The sequence below is a fragment of the Sparus aurata genome, chromosome 22, assembly GCF_900880675.1.
Source record: "Sparus aurata chromosome 22, fSpaAur1.1, whole genome shotgun sequence".
Classification (NCBI taxonomy): domain Eukaryota; kingdom Metazoa; phylum Chordata; class Actinopteri; order Spariformes; family Sparidae; genus Sparus; species Sparus aurata.
This window is the reverse complement of record NC_044208.1, coordinates 31353560-31381156: the sequence shown is the minus strand read 5'-3', so window position 1 is coordinate 31381156 and position 27597 is coordinate 31353560. Positions and strand designations below refer to the sequence as shown.

The 27597-nt window shown below is 50.4% G+C and overlaps 3 protein-coding genes across 4 annotated transcripts; 1 reads left to right on the top strand and 2 right to left on the bottom strand.

Moving 5' to 3' along the window:
* Positions 1–1109: 1109 nt before the first annotated feature.
* LOC115574005 (creatine kinase B-type-like) lies at positions 1110–12076 on the bottom strand. Of its 2 annotated transcripts, none has more exons than XM_030405186.1 (8): positions 11938–12076; positions 9667–9880; positions 7458–7612; positions 6216–6348; positions 5329–5500; positions 5090–5213; positions 4782–4971; positions 1110–1529 (listed from the first exon to the last, which is right to left on the bottom strand). In XM_030405186.1, the coding sequence occupies exons 2-8, from the start codon at positions 9857–9859 to the stop codon at positions 1351–1353; spliced, it is 1146 nt and encodes a 381-aa protein (XP_030261046.1). In that variant the 5' UTR covers positions 9860–9880; positions 11938–12076; the 3' UTR covers positions 1110–1350. The 2 variants fall into 2 exon arrangements, with proteins under 2 accessions (XP_030261046.1, XP_030261047.1); XM_030405187.1 differs by having other exon boundaries at positions 11811–11947.
* A 7940-nt stretch (positions 12077–20016) lies between these two features.
* Positions 20017–21450, top strand: LOC115573868 (serum response factor-binding protein 1-like). Its single transcript, XM_030404917.1, has one exon. The coding sequence runs from the start codon at positions 20017–20019 to the stop codon at positions 20569–20571; it is 555 nt and encodes a 184-aa protein (XP_030260777.1). The 3' UTR covers positions 20572–21450.
* Positions 21451–21867: 417 nt separating this feature from the next.
* On the bottom strand, positions 21868–27021 carry LOC115574607 (photoreceptor outer segment membrane glycoprotein 2-like). Its single transcript, XM_030406260.1, has 4 exons — positions 26614–27021; positions 25229–26170; positions 23181–23427; positions 21868–22748 (listed from the first exon to the last, which is right to left on the bottom strand). The coding sequence occupies exons 2-4, from the start codon at positions 25807–25809 to the stop codon at positions 22494–22496; spliced, it is 1083 nt and encodes a 360-aa protein (XP_030262120.1). The 5' UTR covers positions 25810–26170; positions 26614–27021; the 3' UTR covers positions 21868–22493.
* Positions 27022–27597: the final 576 nt, after the last annotated feature.

The window sequence follows — 27597 nt, the reverse complement described above, 5'->3', positions numbered from 1 at the left end:
ACAGATAGGGGGCAGTGTTGAGCTCCATACGCACAACGCACGTCACTGCGTGCTCTTCTTCTACGCAGAGGAAATACAGTGGTGCCTTGAATTATGAGTTTCATTCGCTCTGTGACGGAGCTCGTATGTCAAATCAATTTTCTAACGTGCATGTCTAGAGGAGGGTGAAAACATCGATTCATCAATACATTGCAATAAATGTTTTCCCAATTCAGTATCGATTCAGAAAATCCTCTGAGTCGTTTAACTCAAGCAGCGGCCCCCGACCCCCCGCTGTCCCTCGCTGGACGCCTCTTAGTCCCCGCCTCCAGCAGCTGGAATCACCATCAGCGCTGCGGGGCGGGTAGCCGATGTCTGCGCCGCTCTTTCGGAGACTGTAAACTGCCACAGCGCAGCCGGTCTCTCCCTGGCTGTGCACCCGCGGGTAGCACTCTCCTCCGGGGAGAGAGGGGGGTCAGTGTCAACGTTTACCCCCTCGCGTCTCGCCGGAGGGCGGAGGGACCGCGGTTATGTCTGTTTATGTCAGACAAAAATGTACCATGCAGTCCCAGAAACAAGAGCACTTTCTCAGCTGAACTATGGCTGCACCATTTTATACCGAAACACATTTCAATTCAAACTAGAACTTCCCACAGGAAGATTACTCTAATGAATAATTTGTTTATTATTACTTATTACCGGATCGATATTGAAGCATTATAATCAATATTGAATCGAATTGCGACCTAAAGAATTGAAATTGAATCGAATAGAATCGTGAGGTTCTGGACAATACCACGTTCTATACATGTCTGTCTAGCTGTCGAGTGAGACACGTGATGCTGGGCGGATGTTACGGCGTTCACTGTGGCGTTCGCTACTTATTATTTCCCGTCAGACCGAACCTCTTGGATCAGTTTAAACTCAGCATGTTAAAGTTGATATGTTCATGGTTATCAAAGTGTTGATGTATTGATCTTCTGTCACTGATCACTCTACAAATCCAGCTCCGCCACCTCAGAAACCTTTGACGATGTGACACCGAGACCCTGTGTGTGTGTGTGTGTGTGTGTGTGTGTGTGCGTGTGTGCGTGTGTGTGTGTGTATAATGAGGACAGGTGAGCAGCAGCAGGTGTTATTCGGGCCCACACAGACTTTATTAATATTCAGGTGTTAGATGAGTCCAACAGGAAATAGAAAATCCTTCACATGTTGGAAGACTGAAGTCTAACTGAGCGGCTCTACACGTCCTGCAGCATCAGGACGGATTCTGATTGGTTACAGTGAGGAGAGGGGAGGAGGGGGAGGTGAGGGGTGAGGCGGGGCAGTGAGGGGGAGGAGGGGAGGTGTCAGAGGTTACAGTGCCACAGTTCACTTCTGTTCAGGCATCAGGTCGTCGATGCTCTCGCCGGCCTCCAGACGTTTCTCCATGTCCACCAGCAGGTTCACGCCGTCCACCACCATCTGGACCAGCTCCACCTCTGAGAAGCCCAGACGGTCCGCATTAGAGATGTCAAAGACTCCGCCCACTGCCGCCGTGTCCACGCCACCTGACAGACACAAGAAATGATGTCATGGGGACAGGTAGAGTTTCTGATAGGTTGTCCACCCTGGTCCTGATCATCACATCAGTTGAGACAGGAAGTGATATCAGACGACTTAATGAACTCAAGAGAAAACGTTCAGATGATCATAAATCTGATCCAATTGATAGTCATCTGATCATATTATTGATCATCTGATCAGATTAATGACAGAGATTTTTAGAATCATCAATTTTAAACTGACACGTTCTGACTGTTTAACATTCTAAATTTATGAATCCTGATTTGTCAGATTTCACGTCACAGCTAATCTCTCTACCTGTCTCTCTCTACCTGTCTGTCTCTACCTGTCTCTCTCTACCTGTCTCTCTCTACCTGTCTGTCTCTACCTGTCTCTCTCTACCTGTCTCTCTCTACCTGTCTGTCTCTACCTGTCTGTCTCTACCTGTCTCTCTCTACCTGTCTCTCTCTACCTGTCTGTCTCTACCTGTCTCTCTCTACCTGTCTGTCTCTACCTGTCTCTCTCTACCTGTCTGTCTCTACCTGTCTATCTCTACCTGTCTCTCTCTACCTGTCTGTCTCTACCTCTCTCTCTACCTGTCTGTCTCTACCTGTCTCTCTCTACCTGTCTGTCTCTACCTGTCTCTCTCTACCTGTCTCTCTCTACCTGTCTGTCTCTACCTCTCTCTCTACCTGTCTGTCTCTACCTGTCTCTCTCTACCTGTCTGTCTCTACCTGTCTGTCTCTACCTGTCTCTCTCTACCTGTCTGTCTCTACCTGTCTCTCTCTACCTGTCTGTCTCTACCTGTCTGTCTCTACCTGTCTCTCTCTACCTGTCTCTCTCTACCTGTCTGTCTCTACCTGTCTCTCTCTACCTGTCTCTCTCTACCTGTCTGTCTCTACCTGTCTCTCTCTACCTGTCTCTCTCTACCTGTCTGTCTCTACCTCTCTCTACCTGTCTGTCTCTACCTGTCTCTCTCTACCTGTCTGTCTCTACCTGTCTGTCTCTACCTGTCTCTCTCTACCTGTCTGTCTCTACCTGTCTCTCTCTACCTGTCTGTCTCTACCTGTCTCTCTCTACCTGTCTCTCTCTACCTGTCTGTCTCTACCTGTCTCTCTCTACCTGTCTCTCTCTACCTGTCTGTCTCTACCTGTCTCTCTCTACCTGTCTCTCTCTACCTGTCTGTCTCTACCTGTCTGTCTCTACCTGTCTCTCTCTACCTGTCTCTCTCTACCTGTCTGTCTCTACCTGTCTGTCTCTACCTGTCTCTCTCTACCTGTCTCTCTCTACCTGTCTGTCTCTACCTCTCTCTCTCTACCTGTCTGTCAATTCAATTTCAATTTCAACAAGCTTTATTGGCATTACTGTGGTTCACAATATTGCCAAAGCGTACAGGATTACAGAAAAATGTTAACAATAATAACAATAATAGCAATAATAACAACAATAATAAACAGAATATCAGTGTGCAGGTAAGAACCCAGTCAGGATCAGCTGGTTCATGTGGAGGAAATCATGTCAGGTGTTGTTGTGCAGCTCGTCTCTTCTCCTGTGGCAGCATTCACAGATCTCGCTGCATCTACAGCAGTGCCAGTTTTTTCTCCCAGTAAATGTTGTAGTTTTTCTTGGTCTGATAGTTTGGGGAAGTCTGGGGTTGTACCTGTGATTTTAATGTATATCTGGGTTCTGATGTCTGTGTATGTGTCACAGACTGTCTCCACCTGTCTGTGTGGACAGAACCGACACAGCCGGTCCTCTCTGGACAGCCGGGTCTGTCTGTGTGGACAGAACCGACACAGCCGGTCCTCTCTGGACAGCCGGGTCTGTCCGTGTGGACAGAACCGACACAGCCGGTCCTCTCTGGACAGCCGGGTCTGTCCGTGTGGACAGAACCGACACAGCCGGTCCTCTCTGGACAGCCGGGTCTGTCCGTGTGGACAGAACCGACACAGCCGGTCCTCTCTGGACAGCCGGGTCTGTCCGTGTGGACAGAACCGACACAGCCGGTCCTCTCTGGGCAGCCGGGTCTGTCCGTGTGGACAGAACCGACACAGCCGGTCCTCTCTGGACAGCCGGGTCTGTCCGTGTGGACAGAACCGACACAGCCGGTCCTCTCTGGACAGCCGGGTCTGTCCGTGTGGACAGAACCGACACAGCCGGTCCTCTCTGGACAGCCGGGTCTGTCCGTGTGGACAGAACCGACACAGCCGGTCCTCTCTGGACAGCCGGGTCTGTCCGTGTGGACAGAACCGACACAGCCGGTCCTCTCTGGACAGCCGGGTCTGTCCGTGTGGACAGAACCGACACAGCCGGTCCTCTCTGGGCAGCCGGGTCTGTCCGTGTGGACAGAACCGACACAGCCGGTCCTCTCTGGACAGCCGGGTCTGTCCGTGTGGACAGAACCGACACAGCCGGTCCTCTCTGGACAGCCGGGTCTGTCCGTGTGGACAGAACCGACACAGCCGGTCCTCTCTGGGCAGCCGGGTCTGTCCGTGTGGACAGAACCGACACAGCCGGTCCTCTCTGGACAGCCGGGTCTGTCCGTGTGGACAGAACCGACACAGCCGGTCCTCTCTGGACAGCCGGGTCTGTCCGTGTGGACAGAACCGACACAGCCGGTCCTCTCTGGACAGCCGGGTCTGTCCGTGTGGACAGAACCGACACAGCCGGTCCTCTCTGGACAGCCGGGTCTGTCTGTGTGGACAGAGCCGACACAGCCGGTCCTCTCTGGACAGCCGGGTCTGTCTGTGTCTGCCGCTCTCTAAGGCCCGGCTGTGGTCGCTGAGTCTGTACATAGTCAACGTTTTCCTCAGTCTCGGGTCAGTTACAGAGCTCAGATAATCTGCCATGGAGTATTGTCTGTTTAGGGCCAAATAGCATTGGAGTTTGCTTTGGGTTTTGGCATCGTAGGGCTTTGTAGTGGTAGGAGCTGGGCTCACTGGCTCTGAGGTGTTGGTAGAACTTTATTGCTCTGTTTTGGATCCGAATTAAAAGGGGAAATTGGCCCAGTTCAGCTCTGCATCCGTTGTTGGGGGTGTTCCTGTGAACTTTGAGGATGCTTTTGCAGATCTCAGTGTGCAAGCTTTCCATTGGGTGTTTATCCCATTTTTGGAAGTCTTGGTTCATGAGAGGGCCCCACACTTCACTACCATACAATACAATTGGTTCAATTATCGATTTAAATATTTTGATCCAGATTCTCTCTCTCTACCTGTCTCTCTCTCTACCTGTCTGTCTCTACCTGTCAGTGTGCTCACCTGTCCCTCTCTTCTGCAGCCTCAGCCTCTTCAGGATGTCTCCAAACTTGTCCTGTTTGCTCAGGTTGGGCAGTTTGACATGGACGCCGGCTCTCAGTCCAGTCCCCAGGTTGGACGGACAGGTGAGCACGTAGCCCAGGTGTTCGTTCCACATGAACTCATGACCTCGCTCCTTAAACAGGTTCTCGATCTAGAGACAGACAGAGGGAGAGACAGAAAGAGAAGAAGAAGGTTGGCTTCAGGTCAGCGGCAGTCTGATGGTGATGATGTCACAGTGGTACAGGAAGTGAGCGTGCAGGTGTGCTCACCGTGGTGAGTCCGGTGCAGAAGCGGTTGAACACCTCCTTCATGTTGCCTCCTTTCTGCATGCTGATGACACGCAGGTGATCCTCCTCGTTCACCCACACCAGGAAGGTCTTGTTGTCGTTGTGCCTGCCGGCGAGAGCGAAGGGTTAAAACACAACATGAAGTTAAGTTCATCGTTCAGTCAGACTGGTGATGTCATCATTCTGACTCTCAGGGGCTCACAAGTCGGCGGTTTACGTACCAGATTCCACGGCCATCGGGCCAGTCGCGGGCCATGCCTGAGGCCAGCAGCAGGGGGGAGACGGGCTTGTCGAACAGGAAGTGATCATCAATCAGCTGCTGCTGCTCGTCATCCGTCATGTTCTTCAGGGCGTAGTACTTCCCCTTCAGGTCCCCGTCCAGGACATCCAGACCTGCAGCACACGGGGACAGAGACCCAACGTCAGGACTGTCTGCTCAGGATGTGTCTGCTGCCTGAGAGGCAGAACTCAGGGCTCAAAGTTCACACTCACATCAGAGTGTGATCAGAGGCTTAATTCATTTTTATCAATGATAAAACCTGCTGAACTGATGACATCATCACCTCAACTTCATGTGAGCACGCTAATCTATAGCCTGACAGGTGTTAGCATGTTAGCTGTTTACTGTGAATGAGGTGTGTGTGTGTGTGTGTGTGAGTGCGCACGCTGTCAACCACCAGGGGGCAGCACAGTGTCTGGTCTCAGCCGGTCCGGTCCGGTTCAGCTCAGTCTCATTTGCACATGAAAGAGGCGGAGCCTCATTAAGAGTCTCAGCAGGACAACAGCGAGCTCACAGTTACACTGACAGGCTCACTGAGGCATGATGGGAAAAGAGCTAAATAAAGACCGGCTGCACTCAACAGACCTCCGCCTCAGCAGAGTGTCCCTGAATGCACCGTCAGTGTGTTTCTGGATGTGTGTGTGTGCGCGCGCACACAGCTCACATCTCTTTTGTTCACGTGTTTGATTTAATCATGAGATCATTTTAATCTTCGTGTCAGCAGCTCCGTGTCGCGGTCGGCGCTGCAGCAGCACCGTGTCGCGGCGTAAAGCTCTAATCAGACTTCAGCTCCATGTTTCAGAGTGCAGCTTTATATATAAGTCATACTTTCAATGGAGAGGTTCTCGATGGCGCGGCGTTCTCCACGGCTGCAGTGTGGTGGCAGACAGAAGCCACGGATGCTCCGCCCTGTCCGAACCCGAGAGCTCAGGACGTAGTTTGGATCCAGATCATCTCCCCCCTGAAACACAGAAAGGGTGAATCAGAAGAGCCCAGAACAGAACCAATAGTAGAACCCACCACAGAACTAACAGAAAAGCCCAGAACAGAACAGACAGTAGAACAAAGAACAGGACCGACAGTAGAACCCAGAACAGAGCCAACAGTACAGCCCAGAACAGAACCGACAGTAGAACAAAGAACAGGACCGACAGTAGAACCCAGAACAGGACCGACAGTAGAACCCAGAACAGAGCCAACAGTACAGCCCAGAACAGAACCGACAGTAGAATCTCTAGAACAGAACCAACAGTAGAACCTACATCATGATTGTTCTGTTCCCTTCAGGTGACACACTGAAGACTGATGGATCAGCCCTGATTCACTTGGCTGGGTACTGACAGAACATTCTGTCCTGCATGGACTCCACAAGCTGCTTGTGACGTCCCAGAGTGCTCGTCTTTCTCAGTCTTCAGGTGCCTCAATAAATGTTGTCTGGGGTTGAGGTCAGGTGACTGTGGAAGTCCAGGACAGTCCAGGAGAGTCCGGACTCGTTGGTCTTCTCTGGTCTTCAGTAGTTGCGTCAAAGCTTTGAGGCGTCTGGCCTCATGGTCCTGCTGCAGGATGAATCCTTCTCCACAAAGATCTGACCAGAGGGTGGAGCATGTCTGTGAAGGATGGAGTGGTGCTTCTCCTCTGTCGGGGTGGAGTCTGAAAGCATCTTCCTCCACCATGTTTCCTTACATACACCCTTATTTTACTGACACTGATCCATTACTGGGACTCAGTAAAAGCACCTTCCTCATCATCACTGTGAGATTCTGGTGTTTCTTATCCGTTTGTCCTCGTCTTCTCCTGAAAGGTGGGTCAGAAACTCCTGCTCGTCCTCTGAGACACTACAGGACAACCCGGTTCTGACGGGACTACTGCTGATTGGACTCCTGTATCTCTGTGATGAAGCTGCTTTCTGTCTCTCAGTGAACTCAGCTCGATACATTGATCTGTTGATGGTGTGATCACTTTGATGCAACTGATCCAGTTTCAGAGTCTTAAACTTCCTGCTCTGACCCCTTACAGACCTTTAGTCTAGACAAGATGTCACTCTGAGAAAGATGGTTTGTGGTTGTTTACCTGCAGGTTTTCAGGGTTAAGGTCCGTCTTGTGTTTGTCTGATGGTTTGTATCCTCCATGGCGGTCTTCGATCACTGGGTCCAGCAGCTCTTTGAACACCTCGTATGTCTCCTCATCTCCAGCAACGCAGCCCACCGTCATGATGAAAGGGTGACCTGCAGAGACACAAAATGGCCGATCATTTCCTGCTCATCACCAACTTTCTGACTGGTGGCCACTTTGGGGAGACCATAAAATGTTTTAAATTTTTACCTCTCTGCTGTTTTATGGTTGGATTTCTGTTTCATTGTGTGTTAAAGTGTCTTGCACAAATGCTGCTGAATAAATTATGTTGGATTTGATGAGGAGGATCAGGTGTTCAGACAGGAAGTCAAGGTTCTGTCCCCATGAGGGAATTAACAAGAAGAAACTAACCTGATTTAACGAGTCAATCCAATTAAACTGTTTATTACAAAGACAAGAACAGAACGTCTCTGTGTGAAGGTGAAAAACAACATCACCAGCTGGTTTAGGTGACAGATTAACATGTTAGGGGACTGATGTAACCTGTGTTATTTGTGATTGTTCTTTTCTTGGTTGGGATATTTTCCTGGACTTTTAGGGGTTGTTCCTGGGTTGTTGGTGATGGTTACCTGGGTTGTTGGGGATTGTTACATGGGTTGTTGAAGATGGTTTCCGGGGTTGTTTGGGTTTGGGGGGTTGTGACCTGGGTTTTGGGGGGGCAGTTACCTTGCTTGATAGGGATAGCTTCCTGGGTTGTTGGGGATGGTTACCTGGGTTGTTGGGGATGGTTTCCTGGACTGTTTAGGATCGTTCCCTGGGTTGTTGAGAATTGTTACCTGGGTTGTTGGGGATGGTTACCTGGGTTGTTGGGGATGGTTACCTGGGTTGTTGGGGATGGTTTCCTGGGTTGTTGGGGATGGTTACCTGGGTTGTTGGGGATGGTTACCTGGGTTGTTGGGGATGGTTTCCTGGGTTGTTGAGAATTGTTACCTGGGTTGTTGGGGATGGTTACCTGGGTTGTTGGGGATGGTTTCCTGGGTTGTTGGGGATGGTTTCTTTGGTTGTTGGGGATGGTTTCCTGGATTGTTAGGGATGGTTTCCTGGATTGTTGGGGATGGTTACCTGGGTTGTTGGGGATGGTTTCCTGGACTGTTTAGGATCGTTCCCTGGGTTGTTGAGAATTGTTCCCTGGGTTGTTGGGGATGGTTACCTGGGTTGTTGGGGATGGTTACCTGGGTTGTTGGGGATGGTTTCTTTGGTTGTTGGGGATGGTTACCTAGGTTGTTGGGGATGGTTACCTGGGTTGTTGGGGATGGTTACCTGGGTTGTTGGGGATGGTTACCTGGGTTGTTGTGGATGGTTTCCTGGGTTGTTGGGGATGGTTTCCTGGATTGTTGGGGATGGTTACCTGGGTTGTTGGGGATGGTTACCTGGATTGTTAGGGATGGTTTCTTTGGTTGTTGGGGATGGTTTCCTGGATTGTTAGGGATGGTTTCCTGGATTGTTGGGGATGGTTACCTGGGTTGTTGGGGATGGTTACCTGGGTTGTTGGGGACGGTTACCTGGGTTGTTGGGGATGGTTTCCTGGATTGTTAGGGATGGTTTCCTGGATTGTTGGGGATGGTTTCCTGGATTGTTAGGGATGGTTTCCTGGATTGTTGGGGATGGTTACCTGGGTTGTTGGGGATGGTTTCCTGGATTGTTGGGGATGGTTACCTGGGTTGTTGGGGATTGTTTCCTTGGTTGTTGGGGATGGTTACCTGGGTTGTTGGGGATGTTGTTTCCTTGGTTGTTGGGGATGGTTTCCTGAATTGTTATGGATGGTTTCCTGGATTGTTAGGGATGGTTTCCTGAATTGTTAGGGATGGTTTCCTGGATTGTTGGGGATCGTTCCCTTGGTTGTTGGATATTGTTAGCTGGGTTTTGGGGATCATTACCTGTGCAGTTAGGGGTTGGTACCAGGGTTTTAGGGGTTTGTTTCTGAATTATTTATTGTTGTTGGGGCTGTTACATGGGATGTTTGGTTCATTAGCTGTGTTGTTGAGGGTTGTTACCTGTGGTGTTAGGGTTTGTAACCTGAGTTGTTGGGGGCTGTTGCCTATATTTTTGGGAGTTGTAATCTGGGTTTTGGGCAGTCGATCCTGTATCGTTAGGGGTTTTTACCTGGGTTTTGGGGGTTGTTTCCTGTGTTGTTGGGTAATGTTACCTGGGTTGTCGACGCCGGTTTGGATGAGATCATCCAAGGTGAATCCGCTAGGTGTCTCCTTTTCCCTCAGATTGGCGTACATTTCGGGTGTGAGCACCTTGGCCATGTGGTTGTTGTGCTTGCTGAGGTCGGGGTACTCCTGTTCCGAAGAGTAGCTCATCTTCAGCTTGTTGTGGGTGTTTCCGAAAGGCATGATGACGTCCGGGCTGCTGACCTGGGAGCAGTTGGAGATAAAACATTAACACACTTTAATCTAATTAACATCACAGACAGCAGCTGTAGTCCAATAAACAACTTGTCTGTTTCATTCAGCTCAGCTCAACACAATCTGTCAACAACAAATCCAAATGTCCATCATTAGTTCCAAAAGTCCAAGAAACTAATTTGGTTCTACAAAACAATTCAGAATGAGTCAGTTCATCATAAATTTGAACAGATAGAACAGTTATTTCTTGTCCATCATCAGATTATGGACAATAATCTTAATACAGTTTCATGAATGAAAAGCTTTGAGTGTACTGTTTTAGTAAAATGGGTTCTTCACATTAATTAAAAAATTATTTGATGTTTTACTGTTTGTAAAGTAAGATAAGTTTATGTATTTAGAGGTAAACTGATGTGCAATATAAATAATAGAAGTTTGATGATGATGGTGATGATGAGCAGATGTGTCGAAGGTTGAAAGAGAAGTTTTAGTCTTTACAGATTAAAATGTGTTTTCTCTCACATGATTAAATCTGCCTCAGTGATTTATTATCATGTCGTCTTAATCAATCCACAATCTAAAAGTATGGACATAAAATAAAGTCTAAAAATAAACAGACTGAAACTGAGAAGTACTCTAACTGTTTACTTGAGTAAAAGCAGAGAGTGAAATACTTCATTAAAGGTAAAAGTTCACTTCAGTATAAGTAAAGAAGAAGTTATCATCTGAATGTGCTTATATTAACAGTACTGACGTCATTAAATATGTTACATTTGTTACACATGTGATCTGAGTCTGGGTCCTGCAGCAGATCTGATCAAGATCTGCATTCATGATCATGAGGTACCGCAGAACTGTTCTGGAGTCAGCAGCTCTGCCTCCATCACGCTGACAGAAAATATTTTAGATCTGACCTCAGATCAGATTCTGCTGATGATTTCTGAATCATTCAAAATCCTGATGGCCGGCTCGATTCTGGTCGGAACGGCTCGGCTTGGCTCGGATCACTGAGTCCTTGAGGGGATCAGCAGGCTGATTATGATGTGCGGGAGGCCGCAGTGACGCAGCAGCAGCCGGGGTTAACCCCTCACAGGCCGGCTGCTGCACCGCGCGACGCCCCGGTCACCTTCAGCACATCCTGCCGAGCAGAACCGAGAGGGACCGAACGGGCCTGGTTCTGTCTTTTCACACCAACACATTCACGGCTGGTCGCTGATCAGCAGGATGACGCTGCAAACGGAACCAACCCGGATTAAATAAGGAAAATATCCAAATGAAACGGAGCATGCGCAGTCTGTCCTCACACTACAGACGCTGCGGAGTGAGCAGATAATACCCGCCAGTCGTCTGATGGACGTCACTGATCAATAATACATAATCACGTTTATTAGAATATCTCTTCTTCTGTCCGCGCTCCTCCTCCCGCGGCGTCCTCGCGCACATCGAGCTTTTTCCGCCTCACTGGATTAAAGAAGATTAATTCATTTAGAGGGTTTTTTGTTCAATCATCCAATCAGGTTCGAGCATCAGTGCTGCTTCATTTACATGTTTGTTGAGGAGATTAAAGGTGATGACGACACAGATCTGTGTGACTGCGCAACACCTGCAGACAGGACGGACCGCAAGGTCGTCGGGATGCAGACAGACAGACAGACAGACAGAGAGAGAGAGAGAGAGAGACAGACAGACAGACACACACGCACACACAGACACACAGACAGGCAGAGAGAGAGACAGACAGACAGACACACACGCACACACACACACACACAGACAGGCAGAGAGAGAGACAGACAGGCAGAGAGAGAGACAGACAGGCTCTCTGCAGTTCTACAGCATGCAAACATCCAGTTAACAGCCTGTGTGCGTGTGTGTGTGTGTGTGCGTGTGTGTGTGTGTGTACGCGCGTGTGCGCCTGCTCCTTTGTTCCTGAACGCACCGTCTCTGAGACCCTCTGATTTGCTCTCTGCAGGGCGCGCACCTGTCCGCTCGCGGACTGATGACCGGATGTGTTGATGGTCTGAGGGTGCTGATGTGGGTCTGACCCGGATTAAAGGTGCTCCTACCTGTCAGTGCAGTCTGGGATGTGGTCTGAAGCGGATCCGGTTCTGATGCTGCTGCTGCGGATTAAAGATGCGCTCAGCGTTTTATACCCTCCCCCCGCTCCTGATTGGCTCCTATTTACAGTCCATTCATTCCATTGGCCAAATGGCCCGACGAGGGTCACGTGGCCAGACTCTCTCTCCCCTCTCTCTGCTGTAGATGGTTCATCTCTGCCGCAGTGCCTCTGAGCAACACCGTGCTGCGTTCAAGACCACTGGAAAACACAGACTTTTGTTAATATGTTAGTTTACAGTGTCTGTGGTGAGTTCAGTGTCTGCGGTAACATCTCTGATAAAGCAGTTTCTCCTGCACCCTTAAAATATTCATCACGTACAGCAGTGTGTGTGTGTGTGTGTGTGTGTGTGAATGTGTCGCCAGGCTACCCATGATGCCTCAGTGCTGAGGTGTCAGCTGAAAACGTAAAAGATGAAATAAGAAAATCATTTTGTTTCATTTGTTGTCTGGTTTTGTTTGCCGTTCATAAAGCTGATGTGTTAATAAAGTTATGATTATTACAGTACAGGAAGCAGCAGACAGGCTGGACTCTGACTCCGCCCCCTCATCCTGCTTATTTAAATATGAACTCAGCTGGTAAGAGGGCGGAGCCTCAGTCTGTGCTCTGATTGGTTCATGTGTAATATTGGATGTATTTCACTGAGAACGACTCTGATGTTGTTTGTCATGTGTTGCAGGTTGACGCCGCCACGAGGTTCCATACCGGGCCTACCGGGTCATCTCCAACTGATGAAGGAGTTCTGCAGTACTGTTACTACATGAACCTGACAGTACTGCAGTACTATTACTGTCTTGCAGTACAGTAACACTGTGGTAACACTGTTACTGTACTGCAGTACTGTTACTGTCCCGCCCTGCCAGCTGTACTGTAATACACTGTGTTGTTGTTGTTGTTGTGGCAGAGAGCAGCTGTCATCACTGCAGATGAAGGAGCGGTACCACAGGTCCAAGTGTGTGAAGGAGAGGTACCACAGGTCCAGGTGTGTGAAGGAGAGGTACCACAGGTCCAAGTGTGTGAAGGAGAGGTATCACAGGTCCAAGTGTGAAGGAGAGGTACCACAGGTCCAGGTGTGAAGGAGAGGTACCACAGGTCCAAGTGTGTGAAGGAGAGGTATCACAGGTCCAGGTGTGTGAAGGAGAGGTACCACAGGTCCAGGTGTGTGAAGGAGAGGTACCACAGGTCCAGGTGTGTGAAGGAGCGGTACCACAGGTCCAGGTGTGTGAAGGAGAGGTACCACAGGTCCAGGTGTGTGAAGGAGAGGTACCACAGGTCCAGGTGTGTGAAGGAGAGGTACCACAGGTCCAAGTGTGAAGGAGAGGTACCACAGGTCCAGGTGTGTGAAGGAGCGGTACCACAGGTCCAGGTGTGTGAAGGAGAGGTACCACAGGTCCAAGTGTGAAGGAGAGGTATCACAGGTCCAGGTGTGTGAAGGAGAGGTACCACAGGTCCAAGTGTGTGAAGGAGAGCTACCACAGGTCCAAGTGTGTGAAGGAGAGGTACCACAGGTCCAAGTGAGTGAAGGAGAGGTACCACAGGTCCAGGTGTGTGAAGGAGAGGTACCACAGGTCCAAGTGTGAAGGAGAGGTATCACAGGTCCAGGTGTGTGAAGGAGAGGTACCACAGGTCCAGGTGTGTGAAGGAGAGGTACCACAGGTCCAGGTGTGTGAAGGAGAGGTACCACAGGTCCAAGTGTGTGAAGGAGAGGTACCACAGGTCCAAGTGTGAAGGAGAGGTACCACAGGTCCAAGTGTGTGAAGGAGAGGTATCACAGGTCCAGGTGTGTGAAGGAGAGGTACCACAGGTCCAGGTGTGTGAAGGAGAGGTACCCACAGGTCCAGGTGTGTGAAGGAGAGGTACCACAGGTCCAGGTGTGTGAAGGAGAGGTACCACAGGTCCAAGTGAGTGAAGGAGGTTCAGGTTCTTCCTGCTGCTGTCAGACGTCACGTGTTCACTGAACATAAACTATCTGGAGAATTTAACGATCACATTAATTGTTTGTAAATAACAACACACTGTTTATAGTTGTGTGTTGTTTGTTTCTATTTCTCACCTTTGGATAAACTCTTTGTTTATTTTATTGTTTATCGTCATAATTCTGCCCTGCTGCTGTGGCAAAGACATTTCTCTGGACAATAAAGGATTCTGATTCTGGTTCTGGTTCTGTTGTTGCTGTTGTTCTAATACACGTCCTCTTTGAACACTCGTCCCTGTCACAGTTGAAGGTGTGGACAGCAGCAGGAGGCGATGCAGACGGTCAGGTGATGAGAGCTGAATACAAACCAGATACAGCACCCCTCCCCCTCCGTCCCCCCCAGACCCTCCCCCTCCATCCCCCGCTGACCCTCCCCCTCCATCCCCGCCGACCCTCCCCCTCCGTCCTCCATCAGCATGTGGAGGCCTCGGCCGACTCAGCACTCCTCCTCTCATTTATTCATGACCCAACAGAGAGTCGACAAGGACGAGAGGAGGGGGAGGCCACGGGTGAGTCAGGATACCTCACATCTCCTCACTGTTACTATGGAAACCCAGTATGTCCCAGTATAAAAACCTCGTATCTCCACACTCACAGGGTTTCCAGCTGACGGCAGTGGTGACAGGAGCTCACCCTACTCCTGCCTGCAGCCAATCAGGGCGCTCCTCAGCCTCCTTCCGTCCAATTGGCTGCAGATGTCGACAGAGCGGTGTGGTTCACGTGCAGTTGCAGCAGGTCAGTGAACGCCTCATGAAGAGAGGACCCCAGACACAAGACATGGTTGAGTCTTTACAGCTCTGATGGTCAGTGTGTCTCCTATTGGTCCATGTGATCAGTTATTGATCATGTGATCAGTGTCATTTAAAGTCATTTAGTTCTTAAACTGAGGTCAGTATCAACACTTTAGAGTTCGATGACATCACAGCCTCATTAAGCTGTCGAGTGTTGATCTGAATGTTAAATAAAGTTTTGTGTATTTGAACAAAGCCTGTTGGCAGACTGCAGACGTAGCGTTCGGGGTCTCCTCGTTCATTTGGACGTCGGGCCTCTCTCGGCCTCCTGGCAGCGCCGCCGTTCTCCCAGGACACGTTACCAGGCAACCAGCAGCCGGCGGCCATGACTGCTTTGTTCATCAGAAGAGTGAAAAGAAAGAAAGAAAGAAAGACGTGTGACCTCAGTGATCGATGGTGTGTTTATGACTTCCTGTTTTCTGTTGAACAGAAAATCATGTGACACGACACAACTTTATTTATTTACACTTTTAGACTGTTTGTTTAAAAAATATGTAAAGATTCTGATGTTTCATCACCAAACTGTCATGAGACCTGCAGTTAGCTCCAGTGTTAGCCTCCAGCAGTTAACTCCAGTGTTAGCCTCCAGCAGTTAGCTCCAGTGTTAGCCTCCAGCAGTTAGCTCCAGTGTTAGCCTCCAGCAGTTAGCTCCAGTGTTAGCCTCCAGCAGTTAGCCCCACTGTTAGCCTCCAGCAGTTAGCTCCAGTGTTAGCCTCCAGCAGTTAGCTCCAGTGTTAGCCTCCAGCAGTTAGCCCCACTGTTAGCCTCCAGCAGTTTGCTCCAGTGTTAGCCTCCAACAGTTTGCTCCAGTGTTAGCCTCCAGCAGTTAGCTCCAGTGTTAGCCTCCAGCAGTTAGCTCCAGTGTTAGCCTCCAGCAGTTAGCCCCACTGTTAGCCTCCAGCAGTTTGCTCCAGTGTTAGCCTCCAACAGTTTGCCCCAGTGTTAGCCTCCAGCAGTTAGCTCCAGTGTTAGCCTCCAGCAGTTTGCTCCAGTGTTAGACTCCAGCAGTTAGCTCCACTGTTAGCCTCCAGCAGTTTGCTCCAGTGTTAGACTCCAGCAGTTAGCCCCCCTGTTAGCCTCCAGCAGTTAGCTCCACTGTCAGCTTCCAGCAGTTAGCCCCACTGTTAGCCTCCAGCAGTTAGCTCCACTGTTAGCCTCCAGCAGTTAGCCCCATTGTTAGCCTCCAGCAGTTAGCACCACTGTTAGCCTCCAGCAGTTAGCTCCAGTGTTAGCCTCCAACAGTTTGCCCCAGTGTTAGCCTCCAGCAGTTAGCACCACTGTTAGCCTCCAGCAGTTAGCTCCACTGTTAGCCTCCAGCAGTTTGCTCCAGTGTTAGCCTCCAACAGTTTGCCCCAGTGTTAGCCTCCAGCAGTTAGCTCCACTGTTAGCCTCCAGCAGTTTGCTCCAGTGTTAGACTCCAGCAGTTAGCTCCAGTGTTAGCCTCCAGCAGTTAGCACCACTGTTAGCCTCCAGCAGTTAGCTCCACTGTTAGCCTCCAGCAGTTTGCTCCAGTGTTAGCCTCCAACAGTTAACCCCACTGTTAGCCTCCAGCAGTTAGCCCCACTGTCAGCTTCCAGCAGTTTGCTCCAGTGTTAGCCTCCAACAGTTTGCTCCAGTGTTAGACTCCAGCAGTTAGCCCCACTGTTAGCCTCCATCAGTTTGCTCCAGTGTTAGCCTCCAACAGTTTGCTCCAGTGTTAGCCTCCAACAGTTAGCCCCACTGTTAGCCTCCAGCAGTTAGCCCCACTGTCAGCTTCCAGCAGTTTGCTCCAGTGTTAGCCTCCAACAGTTTGCCCCAGTGTTAGCCTCCAGCAGTTAGCTCCAGTGTTAGCCTCCAGCAGTTTGCTCCACTGTTAGCCTCCAGCAGTTTGCTCCAGTGTTAGACTCCAGCAGTTAGCCCCCCTGTTAGCCTCCAGCAGTTAGCACCACTGTCATTTCCGACCGTGTTCACGGTAAACCCAAGAGCTATGCAGGCATCGTCATGTTTCCTGCTGCATAGTTCCAGACAGAAGGATCAGCAGAAGAGCTTGTGTTTGTCTCTTTTTAGAGGTGTCAACACGGAGTGTTTTATTTTGAAAAGTAACAGGATGTTATATTGTTATTTTGGCGCTTGACTTCCTGTCTGCTCGGTGCAAAATTCAGCTGAATTGCTGCATCGTGCTCCGACATCCGCCAGATATATAGAAGTCCTGCGTATCTGTTCCGGAGGGCTCCAGACTGCCGTTGCTGGACAGAGCAGACACGCAGCGCAGCGGACCTGCTGGAAGTCAACACATAGACTAAAGTGAAACCATCAGCTCCGCTGGCGTGACGGAGACGTAGTGCAGCGGACACTATCCAGTGGAAATAGACCTTCGGGTCCTGCCCTGCCTCTCACGCCCCCACTGACACCTCACCCACCATTTGAGAACCACTGACTTAAACATCTCCATGTCAACCAGCTGGAGGTCATGAGGTCATAACTGCTGCATCACACACAGAAAGAGACTGAACTGATGATGTCACTGTCCCACCAATCAGCTCCCACAGGTGTGTTTCTGTTACCTTCAGGGACATCGACCTTGTCAAAGACGCACAGTATCAGCAGGGTGTGTGTGTGTGTGTGTGTGTGTGTGTGTGTGTGTGTATGTATTTGAGGGATCAGCTGTTACATAACAGTTAACAGCTATTGCATGAGATCTAATGTAACACACACACACACACACACACACAGACACACACATTAGAGCTGATCCTCTGTCAGGAGGAAGTGCTTGGTGTTTGTTGGGTTCGTAGTTTGATTAGTTAATGAGCCGGACAATTTAACTGCTGCTGATGTCATCATCATCATCATCATCATCATTAAAGCTCTTGTTGCTGCAGGTGTTTCTCTAAAGATGTCACCCTACATTTCATATCATTTAGATCCTGTGTGTGCGTGTGTGTGTTTGTGTGTGTGTGTGTGTGTGTGTGTGTGTGTGTGTGTGCTTGTGTGTGTGTGTGTGTGTGTGTGTTTGTGTGTGTGTGTGTGTGTGTGTGTATGTGTGTGTTTGTGTGTGTGTGTGTATGTGTGCGTCTGTGTGTGTGTGTGTGTGTGTGTGTTTGTGTGTGTGTGTGTGTGTGTTTGTGTGTGTGTGTGTGTGTGTGGTTGTGTCTCAGTTCAGAGCAGCATTTGAAGGCCCGTCATGTCTCAGCTCTGTGTGAAGGCTCCCCAGACGCTCCTTCTTTCCCCTGTTTTTGGAGGATGCACCGCTGCGATCCTTCGTGAGAGAGAAAATGGCGACATCGCGTGGTGTAGATCGTCACTTTCTTTGGCCTGGGCGGCAGAATCGTGACGTAAGGGTAAAACATCTGGTGACGCAACCAGGAAATGCTCCAAAGGCTAGACCGTCACATTTAACAACGGCTGACGAGGTTAACAAGGTCTCTCTGAAGGACTCGCCTTCAAAGACCACAAAGGCCGAGTCCTTCAGAGGCCGAGTCCTTCAGAGGCCGAGTTCTTCAGAGGCCGGGTCTTCAGAAGCCGGGTCTTCAGAAGCCGGGTCCTTCATAGGCCGGGTCCTTCAGAAGCCGGGTCCTTCATAGGCAGGGTCCTTCAGATGCCGGGTCTTCAGAGGCCGGGTCCTTCAGAGGCCAGGTCTTCAGAAGCCGGGTCTTCAGAAGCCGGGTCCTTCAGAAGCCGGGTCCTTCAGAAGCCGGGTCCTTCAGAAGCCGGGTCCTTCAGAGGCCAGGTCTTCAGAAGCCGGGTCTTCAGAGGCCGGGTCCTTCAGAAGCCGGGTCCTTCAGATGCCGGGTCTTCAGAGGCCGGGTCTTCAGAAGCCGGGTCCTTCAGAGGCCAGGTCTTCAGAAGCCGGGTCTTCAGAAGCCGGGTCCTTCATAGGCCGGGTCCTTCAGAAGCCGGGTCTTCAGAAGCCGGGTCCTTCATAGGCCGGGTCCTTCAGATGCCGGGTCTTCAGAGGCCGGGTCCTTCAGAAGCCGGGTCCTTCAGATGCCGGGTCTTCAGATACCGGGTCTTCAGATACCGGGTCTTCAGAGGCCGGGTCCTTCAGAGGCCGGGTCCTTCAGAAGCCGGGTCCTTCAGAGGCCGGGTCTTCAGAGGCCGAGTCCTTCATAGGCCGAGTCCTTCAGAGGCCGGGTCTTCAGAGGCCGAGTCTTCAGAGGCCGGGTCTTCATAGGCCGGGTCCTTCATAGGCCGGGTCCTTCATAGGCCGGGTCCTTCATAGGCCGGGTCCTTCAGATGCCGGGTCTTCAGATGCCGGGTCTTCAGAGGCCGGGTCTTCAGAGGCCGGGTCCTTCAGAGGCCGGGTCTTCAGATGCCGGGTCTTCAGAGGCCGGGTCTTCAGAGGCCGGGTCCTTCAGATGCCGGGTCTTCAGATGCCGGGTCTTCAGAGGCCGGGTCCTTCAGAGGCCGGGTCCTTCAGAAGCCGGGTCCTTCAGAGGCCGGGTCTTCAGAGGCCGAGTCCTTCAGAGGCCGGGTCTTCAGAGGCCGGGTCTTCAGAGGCCGGGTCCTTCAGAGGCCTGGTCCTTCATAGGCCGGGTCTTCATAGGCCGGGTCCTTCATAGGCCGGGTCTTCATAGGCCGGGTCTTCAGAGGCCGGTCCTTCAGAGGCCGGTCCTTCATAGGCCGGGTCCTTCATAGGCCGGGTCCTTCATAGGCCGGGTCCTTCAGATGCCGGGTCTTCAGATGCCGGGTCTTCAGAGGCCGGGTCTTCAGAGGCCGGGTCCTTCAGAGGCCGGGTCTTCAGATGCCGGGTCTTCAGAGGCCGGGTCTTCAGAGGCCGGGTCCTTCAGATGCCGGGTCTTCAGATGCCGGGTCTTCAGAGGCCGGGTCCTTCAGAGGCCGGGTCCTTCAGAAGCCGGGTCCTTCAGAGGCCCGGTCTTCAGAGGCCGAGTCCTTCAGAGGCCGGGTCTTCAGAGGCCGGGTCTTCAGAGGCCGAGTCCTTCAGAGGCCGGGTCTTCATAGGCCTGGTCCTTCATAGGCCGGGTCTTCATAGGCCGGGTCCTTCATAGGCCGGGTCTTCATAGGCCTGGTCCTTCATAGGCCGGGTCTTCAGATGCCGGGTCTTCATAGGCCGGGTCTTCAGAGGCCGAGTCCTTCAGAGGCCGGGTCTTCAGAGGCCGGGTCTTCAGAGGCCGGGTCTTCATAGGCCGGGTCCTTCATAGGCCGGGTCCTTCATAGGCCGGGTCTTCAGAGGCCGGGTCTTCATAGGCCGGGTCCTTCATAGGCCGGGTCTTCAGAGGCCGGGTCTTCATAGGCCGGGTCCTTCAGAGGCCGGGTCCTTCAGATGCCGGGTCTTCAGATGCCGGGTCTTCAGAGGCTGGGTCCTTCAGATGCCGGGTCTTCAGAGGCCGGGTCCTTCAGAGGCCGGGTCCTTCAGAGGCCGGGTCTTCAGAGGCCGGGTCTTCAGAGGCCGGGTCTTCAGAGGCCGGTCCTTCAGAGGCCGGTCCTTCAGAGGCCGGGTCTTCAGAGGCCGGGTCCTTCAGAGGCCGGGTCCTTCAGAGGCCGGGTCTTCAGAGGCCGGGTCCTTCAGAGGCCGGGTCCTTCAGATGCCGGGTCTTCAGATGCCGGGTCTTCAGAGGCTGGGTCCTTCAGATGCCGGGTCTTCAGAGGCCGGGTCCTTCAGAGGCCGGGTCTTCAGAGGCCGGGTCTTCAGAGGCCGGTCCTTCAGAGGCCGGTCCTTCAGAGGCCGGGTCTTCAGAGGCCGGGTCCTTCAGAGGCCGGGTCCTTCAGAGGCCGGGTCTTCAGAGGCCGGGTCCTTCAGAGGCCGGGTCCTTCAGAGGATGCAGACCCTGAACTGAGACATAGCCATCATCTCCTCCTCACTTCCTGTTCTCCATGACATCACAGGCTCTGATTGGCTGAGCTGCTCACTCTCTCTGTTATGTAACAGCCAGTCACTGACTCCAGGTGCATGCTGGGACATCAAGAAGTGACTGTAGTCGTTTAGAAACAAAAAAATCTGAGCTTGTTTTATCTCTGTAGCCACGGCAACCAGCAACCTCACACACTCAGACACTCAGACACACACACACAATTTATTGATTCCGATTAACCACGCCCCCACTGTGTGATGTCACTGGTACAGGGGGAATCTGTTGCTCAGTGATGAAGAGGAGAGTTACATAACAGGAGAGGGAGGAAGAAAAGAAGAGGATGAGGAGAGAGGAAGGAGACAAATAGGTGAGGAAGGAGGAAAGGAAGCACATCAGGACAGAGAGGAAGAAAAAGAATGAAGAGGAGGAAGTGAAGGTCGGAGGAAGGAAACGTGTGAAAAATTGAAAGGAGAGGAAGAAGGGAAGCAGGAAGAAAAGATATAGGGATGAAGTGAAAGAGACAGAGGACAAAGAAAAAGGAGGATGAGGAGAGAGAGAGAGAGGTGAGGGAGGGATGAAGGAGACATCCGAGCTCAGTGACAGTGTGTCGCCCTCTGGTGGACACACAGCAACAAGCCTCAGCTGACCAATCAGGAGCCTTCGGTTGACACTGCTGCAGGTGTGTGTGTGTGTGTGTGTGTGTGTGTGTGTGTGTGTGTAAAGGTTTATAATTATCATGTTATAATTAAATGTTATGATATATTTATAATAAAAGACTGTAAAACATTTGTCAATAAACACAAAGTCTCAGTTTATTCAGAGAAACAGAGAGAAAATGTTATTAAGCTAGGCTAACAGTTTATTCCTGCTGCCATTCTTTATGCTAAGCTAGGCTAACAGTTTATTCCTGGTGCCATTCTTTATGCTAAGCTAGGCTAACAGTTTATTCCTGCCGCCAGTCTTTATGCTAAGCTAGGCTAACAGTTTATTCCTGCCTCCAGTCTTTATGCTAAGCTAGGCTAACAGTTTATTCCTGCCTCCAGTCTTTATGCTAAGCTAGGCTAACAGTTTATTCCTGCCATCATTCTTTATGCTAAGCTAGGCTAACAGTTTCCCCCTGCCTCCAGTCTGTAATGTTAACTAGGCTAACAGCTGTGTTGGACTGTTTCTTTAAAACATGATTTTCAGCCACAGGAGAACTGGATCCTGAACTGGATCCTGAACTGGATCCTGAACTGGATCCTGAACTGTGGATCCTGAACTGTGGATCCTGAACTGGATCCTGAACTGTGGATCCTGAACTGTGGATCCTGAACTGGATCCTGAACTGTGGATCCTGAACTGGATCCTGAACTGTGGATCCTGGATCTGAATAGTAGTTGGTAGAAACAGCGAGAGGAACAACAAACAGTTTAACATCAGTAGAAAACACGGGACATCAGATCAGGAAGTGACAATAAGCATGAAAACAGGAAGCAGGAAGGTCCAGAAACATGACGACATGCTGAACATTATAGCTACTAATCATTAGCATGTTAGCATGGTGACAGTGAGCATGTCGGATCGTAGAACAGAACACTTTACTGTCTGCTCTGTGAAGAACTGTTGGTCTCTGCAGTCTGTTTCTCTCTTCATGGTTGACATCTTAGATCATTAATATAATTCTTTGTTAGCACCTTGGCAGCAGATTTGTACCCTCAACATCACAATTAGACACCAAAAGGTTTAAATCTGCCTCTTGACACACTGAAGTTGTCCTGCCGTGTCCAGTACACAACATTAGAGTGAAAGCGTCACTCAGCCGGTGCTCAGGCAGTTTCCGGGTCCTCGGAGGTGAACTTCCATCAGAGAGCCGGTCCGATGTCTCAGAGGACGGCCCGGCTCACAGCAGAGCCTCCTGACCGAGTTTAACACAGCTCCTGGTTTGCCAGAGTCCTCCGGCTGAATGTTAGCTGGTGCCAGGGATCTGGACCTGCTGGGATGGTACCTCCTGCTGGGCGGTGGCGGTCGGCACATTGATGTTTGGGTCGTCATCGACCTGGTAACACTTCCCCAGGTTCTTGATGACGTTAAAGTTAGACCGAGCTGTTTCTGCCAGACTGTTCTCCAGGATCCAACCATCAGATTCTGAGTCTGGATCACCCAGTCGGAGAACATTCTCCATGGCCGTCTGCAGGTACCGGACCCCCGTCAGAACCAGCAGCTGATGATAGAAGAAACACATGGTGACTTTAGTTCTGCGTGGACAGACTCACACAGGACAACCACAGAAAATACAGACATCAGTTCATCTCACAGAGTCCAACTGAGGGTCAGTCCGGTTCAGTTTACTACATCAGAAACAGCTTCAGAAACCTCACACACACAGAATGTTCGACTCAGAACTGAACTGAACTAAATCTGGTATATGGACCCATCCAAAACCGAACACTGTCAGACCTGAACCTCCAACCTGCTCCTCACAAGTTAATGTTCATTTAAAACTGTCCAAACTAACTTTGTTAAACCTGGACCAGACCCAGACTGATTGACTGTTGGAGAACATGGATCCAAACCAGCACCAGTCCTGGATCAGGTCTTGGGTTTTAGGGTTACTTTAACTGCAACCTTAAATTACGTCTCTGTTGACCCGTACCTCGAACAGCCAGATGAGCAGCACGGTGAGGCCGATGGACTGCATGATGCCGGTGTAGTGGTCCATCAGCGCCTGCCGGCAGCCCCTCCTCCACAGGTTCTGCTGCTGGCTCTGCTGGTCGTAGTTGAAGTGGGCCGAGCTGTTGCTGAGCTGCTGCTGGATGCAGGGCCGTGGGGACGAGGTGCTGCAGCAGCTGAAGGGGACGCCGTCCATCAGGTAACGCCCGTCCACGTTACTCCTCAGGCGGCTGCAGGGGAGGAGCAGGATATTAGAGGTCCGAACTACTACAGTCCTGTTATGAGACGGGCCGTCTTTAAATCCTGCCGACAGGCTTTATTCAGTCTCCTGAACCCGGGTCGAACTCTGATGTTAAGCTTCATTAATCCTGTGACCTCTGACCCGTCCAGCCTCCCTGCAGTCTGAAAGCACTCTGTTGACTATCTGCTGACAGGTCCGCTCAACATCAGTCATGTTCTGTAGTTCTGGTCTCTGGTGAGGTGGCAGATGATCCAAATCACCACAGAAACCTGCTGCTGCAGTTTAAACATCCAAATCTCAGAATCTAAACTGAAACCTGAAGTTGTTCTAACAGAACTTCAGGACGTCGTGTTTTAAATAAAACTGAACTTCTCTGAAAGCTTGACTCTTCAACGTGTCCCGATACAGACGGAGTGTAAACAAGTCTCCATTATATGTCATACAATGCTGTACGGACCAGAACCAGACCGAACCGGAATCATCTGTTTATTTACAATCAGAACTCAGAACCTACTGAGCTCAGAATCCTGATGTGCTGACTCAGCTGAAACTCAACACGAGGTAAAGTGAAACCCTCGCCAAAATGCAGACTAGGCTTTTTAGTAAATGTTCCAGAGTCAAATGTTTGTGTAAAATCATAATTCAACTGTATTTTCGTTTCCAGGTCAAACTCATTTTCAATGGGAGTGCTACGGGAACTTTTACGATAGCATCAAAATCTCTCTGTTTAAAACAGTAAGAAGTCTCGACACAACATGAAACTTTGCTGGTAGTATCACCAGGGTCTCTACACATGAACACGAGCATTGAGAACATTGTTTGTGTACACAGAGTTTACTAAAAAGAAGCTTTTTGAACAACTCACGTTAGCAGTAGCTTGTTCCGCTCGCCGCCGTCCTGAAGTGTCGATCTCAGGATGTGAATAAATGGACTCCATTGTTTCTTATATGAGGCTCCTTTTTCAACTTCAAGGTCAATATTGTTTTTCACTAACAACAAAACAACAAATTATCCTGCATTTATATGGAACTAAGCTTTAGGAGCGTTCCACCTTAACTGTCCTCCAGGTTACGTCACATTCTGAGATCGACACTTCTCCACTGGCAGGACGGCGGCGAGCGGAACAAGCTGCTGCTAACATGAGTTGTTCAAAAAGCTTCTTTTTAGTAAACTCTGTGTACACAAACAATGTTCTCAATGCTCGTGTTCATGTGTAGAGACCCTGGTGATACTACCAGCAAAGTTTCATGTTGTGTCGAGACTTCTTACTGTTTTAAACAGAGAGATTTTGATGCTATCGTAAAAGTTCCCGTAGCACTCCCACTGAAAATGAGTTTGACCTGGAAACGAAAATACAGTAAATCTTAAAAGTTCCTCTTTCGTCGTAATTATGCTTTTACACGAAGCTTTGACTCGTATTCAATCACAAAAACACCTGAGGTTGCATTTTGGAGAGAGTGTCACTTTAACTAAACATATTTTCTTTCTCTTCTCTCATGAAGCTTTAAAATAAAAACACACGCTAAATTAGAAATGTAACGATGTGTGTTCAGTCTGACACAACTCGTGGCTCCATCTTTGCCAGATAAACCCGAGTCAGCTATGAACCACCACAATCCACCTAGAATCAATACAAACCCACCAGATCCCAAAGCCTCAGATTGTGGATCTTAGAAATTATTCACCAGGATCCAGGAAGTGTTTTGGTCTACTGGACTCAGAGGGAACCTGCTATAATCCTGCAGGCTTACTGGGATCAACAAGGATCCTCTCAAAGACTCCAGACTTACTCCACCACACTGCTGCTGGTCATGTCCAGGTAGCGGCTGCTGATCCACTGGACCTGGAACCAGTCCCTGTACCCAGTGTTCCCACAGCACTGGAACTGGATCTGCAGCAAATCCACAGTCCTCTTCAGGTAGCAGCGGCCCGGCGTGTCCGTGTCCTTGTAGTAGCGCATGGCGTTCCTCAGGCCCGTGAACAGCGAGTCCTCCAGCTGGCCGCGGATGCTGTAGCACATGAGCGCCCCCGTCAGGACGCAGGAGGTGAAGCAGAAGGTGCAGACGATGTACGGCATCATCACCAGCTTCCAGCGCAGGAACTTGTTGGTGTCGGTGCAGTCCAGGCAGATCCTCGCACCCAGGAAGTTGATGCAGCAGGCCGCCAGGCCCGTGGTGATCAGCGTGTGTGGTACATACAGGATGCCCTGGTCTGACATCACTTCCTGCCATTTCTGGATCTCTACTTTTAGGAACAAGCCGAGGCCAAAGAGGGTCGCCCCGGTCAGCACCGAGATCCAGTTGAGCAGCCAGAGGACCTCAGCCAGCTTCTCTCTTTCAACTTTGGTAAAGGTGACCTTCCCCACCGCCATGTCGGTCCTGTGGTCCGATGTGTGTCACGTCCAAGCAGCTGCAAACATGGCCGACAACAGGGGGGCGGGGCCTTAAAGTGCTGTGCCTCGTACGACCACCAGGTGCATTCACACCTCTCAGAGGTCAACAACGCCCCAACTCTGATTGGTCTGCCCCGTCAGCATGATGCCCATATTTAGAAGTTCCTGTCTCTGACTCGTGAAGAGGAAGGTTCAGGTTCAGGTTCAGATTCAGGTTCCGGTTCGGGCCGGGCCTCTTCTCAGAGGGGGCGGCTGGCTGCTCTCTGCAGAGCTTCATAAGGAGCTTACTGAGGTATTTTAGGTTCTCTTGACTGTGATCCACGACTCCACGACAGCCAGCCTGCAGGACACACAGAAGGTCACAGTTGGTTGGTGCTGATAAACTGAACTGGATCAGGATCACACCGACAGGAAGTCAGATACGATTGATCAGAGTCTGATCAGCTTTAATTAATCATGTTGAATAATCTGTTTGTGAACTCAGCTGCTTCAGAGCAGACGAGCATCAGACGGCTGTCTCTGAGTGGCTGCTGCTGTGTCGTCAAGGCAGAAACTAATAACCGATCGATGAACTGATCGATGAACCGATCAATGACTGCAGGAACCAGCAACAGACAAACTTCACACACGAGACGTTTCTGTTTCCTGTCTGCTGTTAATGAGTTTATAAAAGTTATCAGTTCAAACACAGCAGCAGCTCCAGAGAAGTGTTCTGACCTCGATGGCGTTCATCTGTCAGATTAAACCAGTCGACTCGCGGCGGACAGAAACTCTGAACTTTACCTGGTTGGCTGTTCGGGCGTCTGGCTGCTCGCCGCTCGTCCCTCCTTCTTGACGCCATCCTGCAGCAGCCGCGTCGACACAAAGGAAGGAAATATTCCTGCTGAGAAAAACAGTTTTGAGGCGTCTGTTAACCTGCGCTGCTAATCTTCTTACTGATAATCAGCTGATAAGCTGAGAGATCTCAACCCCCCGTCCACCAGCTGGACCATCAGCAGGACACACGGGACACTTCACACCTGGTCCCTCAGTGCAGAGCAGCTGAGGCTGTACAGGTGAGGCTGTACAGGTGAGCCCAGACAGGAGTCCTCAGGCACCACAGAGGAAGAAGATCCTCTGAGCCTCCAGTGAAAACAGCTGAGTCCATTTCCTGTTCTGGAGCTTTTGATCAGATCACACGATGATGTCAGCTGTCAGTCACAGAGAGCGCTGACCCGCCCTCCTCCTGCTCTCTCCTGATTGGTCAGTTCTGCTGATGATGTCACAGTGGTACAGATCAAACAGGTGTTTCTCAGGAGCTGTGGAGGATACATGTGTTGGTACCTGGCAAAACAAACACACAACAAACACACAGCAACAGACACACAACAAACACACAACAGACACACAACAAACACACAACACACACAACAAACACACAACAGACACACAACAAACACTACACACTACAGCCTCTGTGTTCGAGGCTGCAGTTGTAGCTTCAGACCAGCAGAGGTCAGCAGAGAGACGACCTGCAGCTGAGGAGTGACTGCTGATCGATCACTTATTGGGTGATCAATAACTGATCACATCTGACCTCACTATCAGTGTTTCACATGAGACAGTGTGTTTGTCATGTTGATGTGTTTATTTAACTTTTGTCTCCTGATTGACAGAAAATAAATCACCTGTCTCACCTGAGAGACCCTCACCTGCCTCACCTGCCTCCTCATGTAGACAAACAAACAAACAAACAAACAAACAGACAAACACGTCAGTAAACAAAGA

Coding starts and splice junctions, on each gene's coding strand:
- LOC115573868 (XM_030404917.1), top strand. CDS start 20,017: ATGCCGGGTCTTCAGATGCCGGGTCTTCAGAGGCTGGGTCCTTCAGAT.
- LOC115574005 (XM_030405186.1), bottom strand. CDS start 9,859: ATGCCTTTCGGAAACACCCACAACAAGCTGAAGATGAGCTACTCTTCG. Junction 6,349..7,457: donor TTAACCCTGAAAACCTGCAG/GTAAACAACCAC, acceptor TCTGTGTTTCAG/GGGGGAGATGATCTGGATCC. Junction 5,501..6,215: donor CGAGAACCTCTCCATTGAAA/GTATGACTTATA, acceptor CGTGTGCTGCAG/GTCTGGATGTCCTGGACGGG.
- LOC115574607 (XM_030406260.1), bottom strand. CDS start 25,809: ATGGCGGTGGGGAAGGTCACCTTTACCAAAGTTGAAAGAGAGAAGCTG. Junction 23,428..25,228: donor ACCAGCAGCAGTGTGGTGGA/GTAAGTCTGGAG, acceptor CCTCCCCTGCAG/CCGCCTGAGGAGTAACGTGG. Junction 22,749..23,180: donor TGCTCATCTGGCTGTTCGAG/GTACGGGTCAAC, acceptor TTCTATCATCAG/CTGCTGGTTCTGACGGGGGT.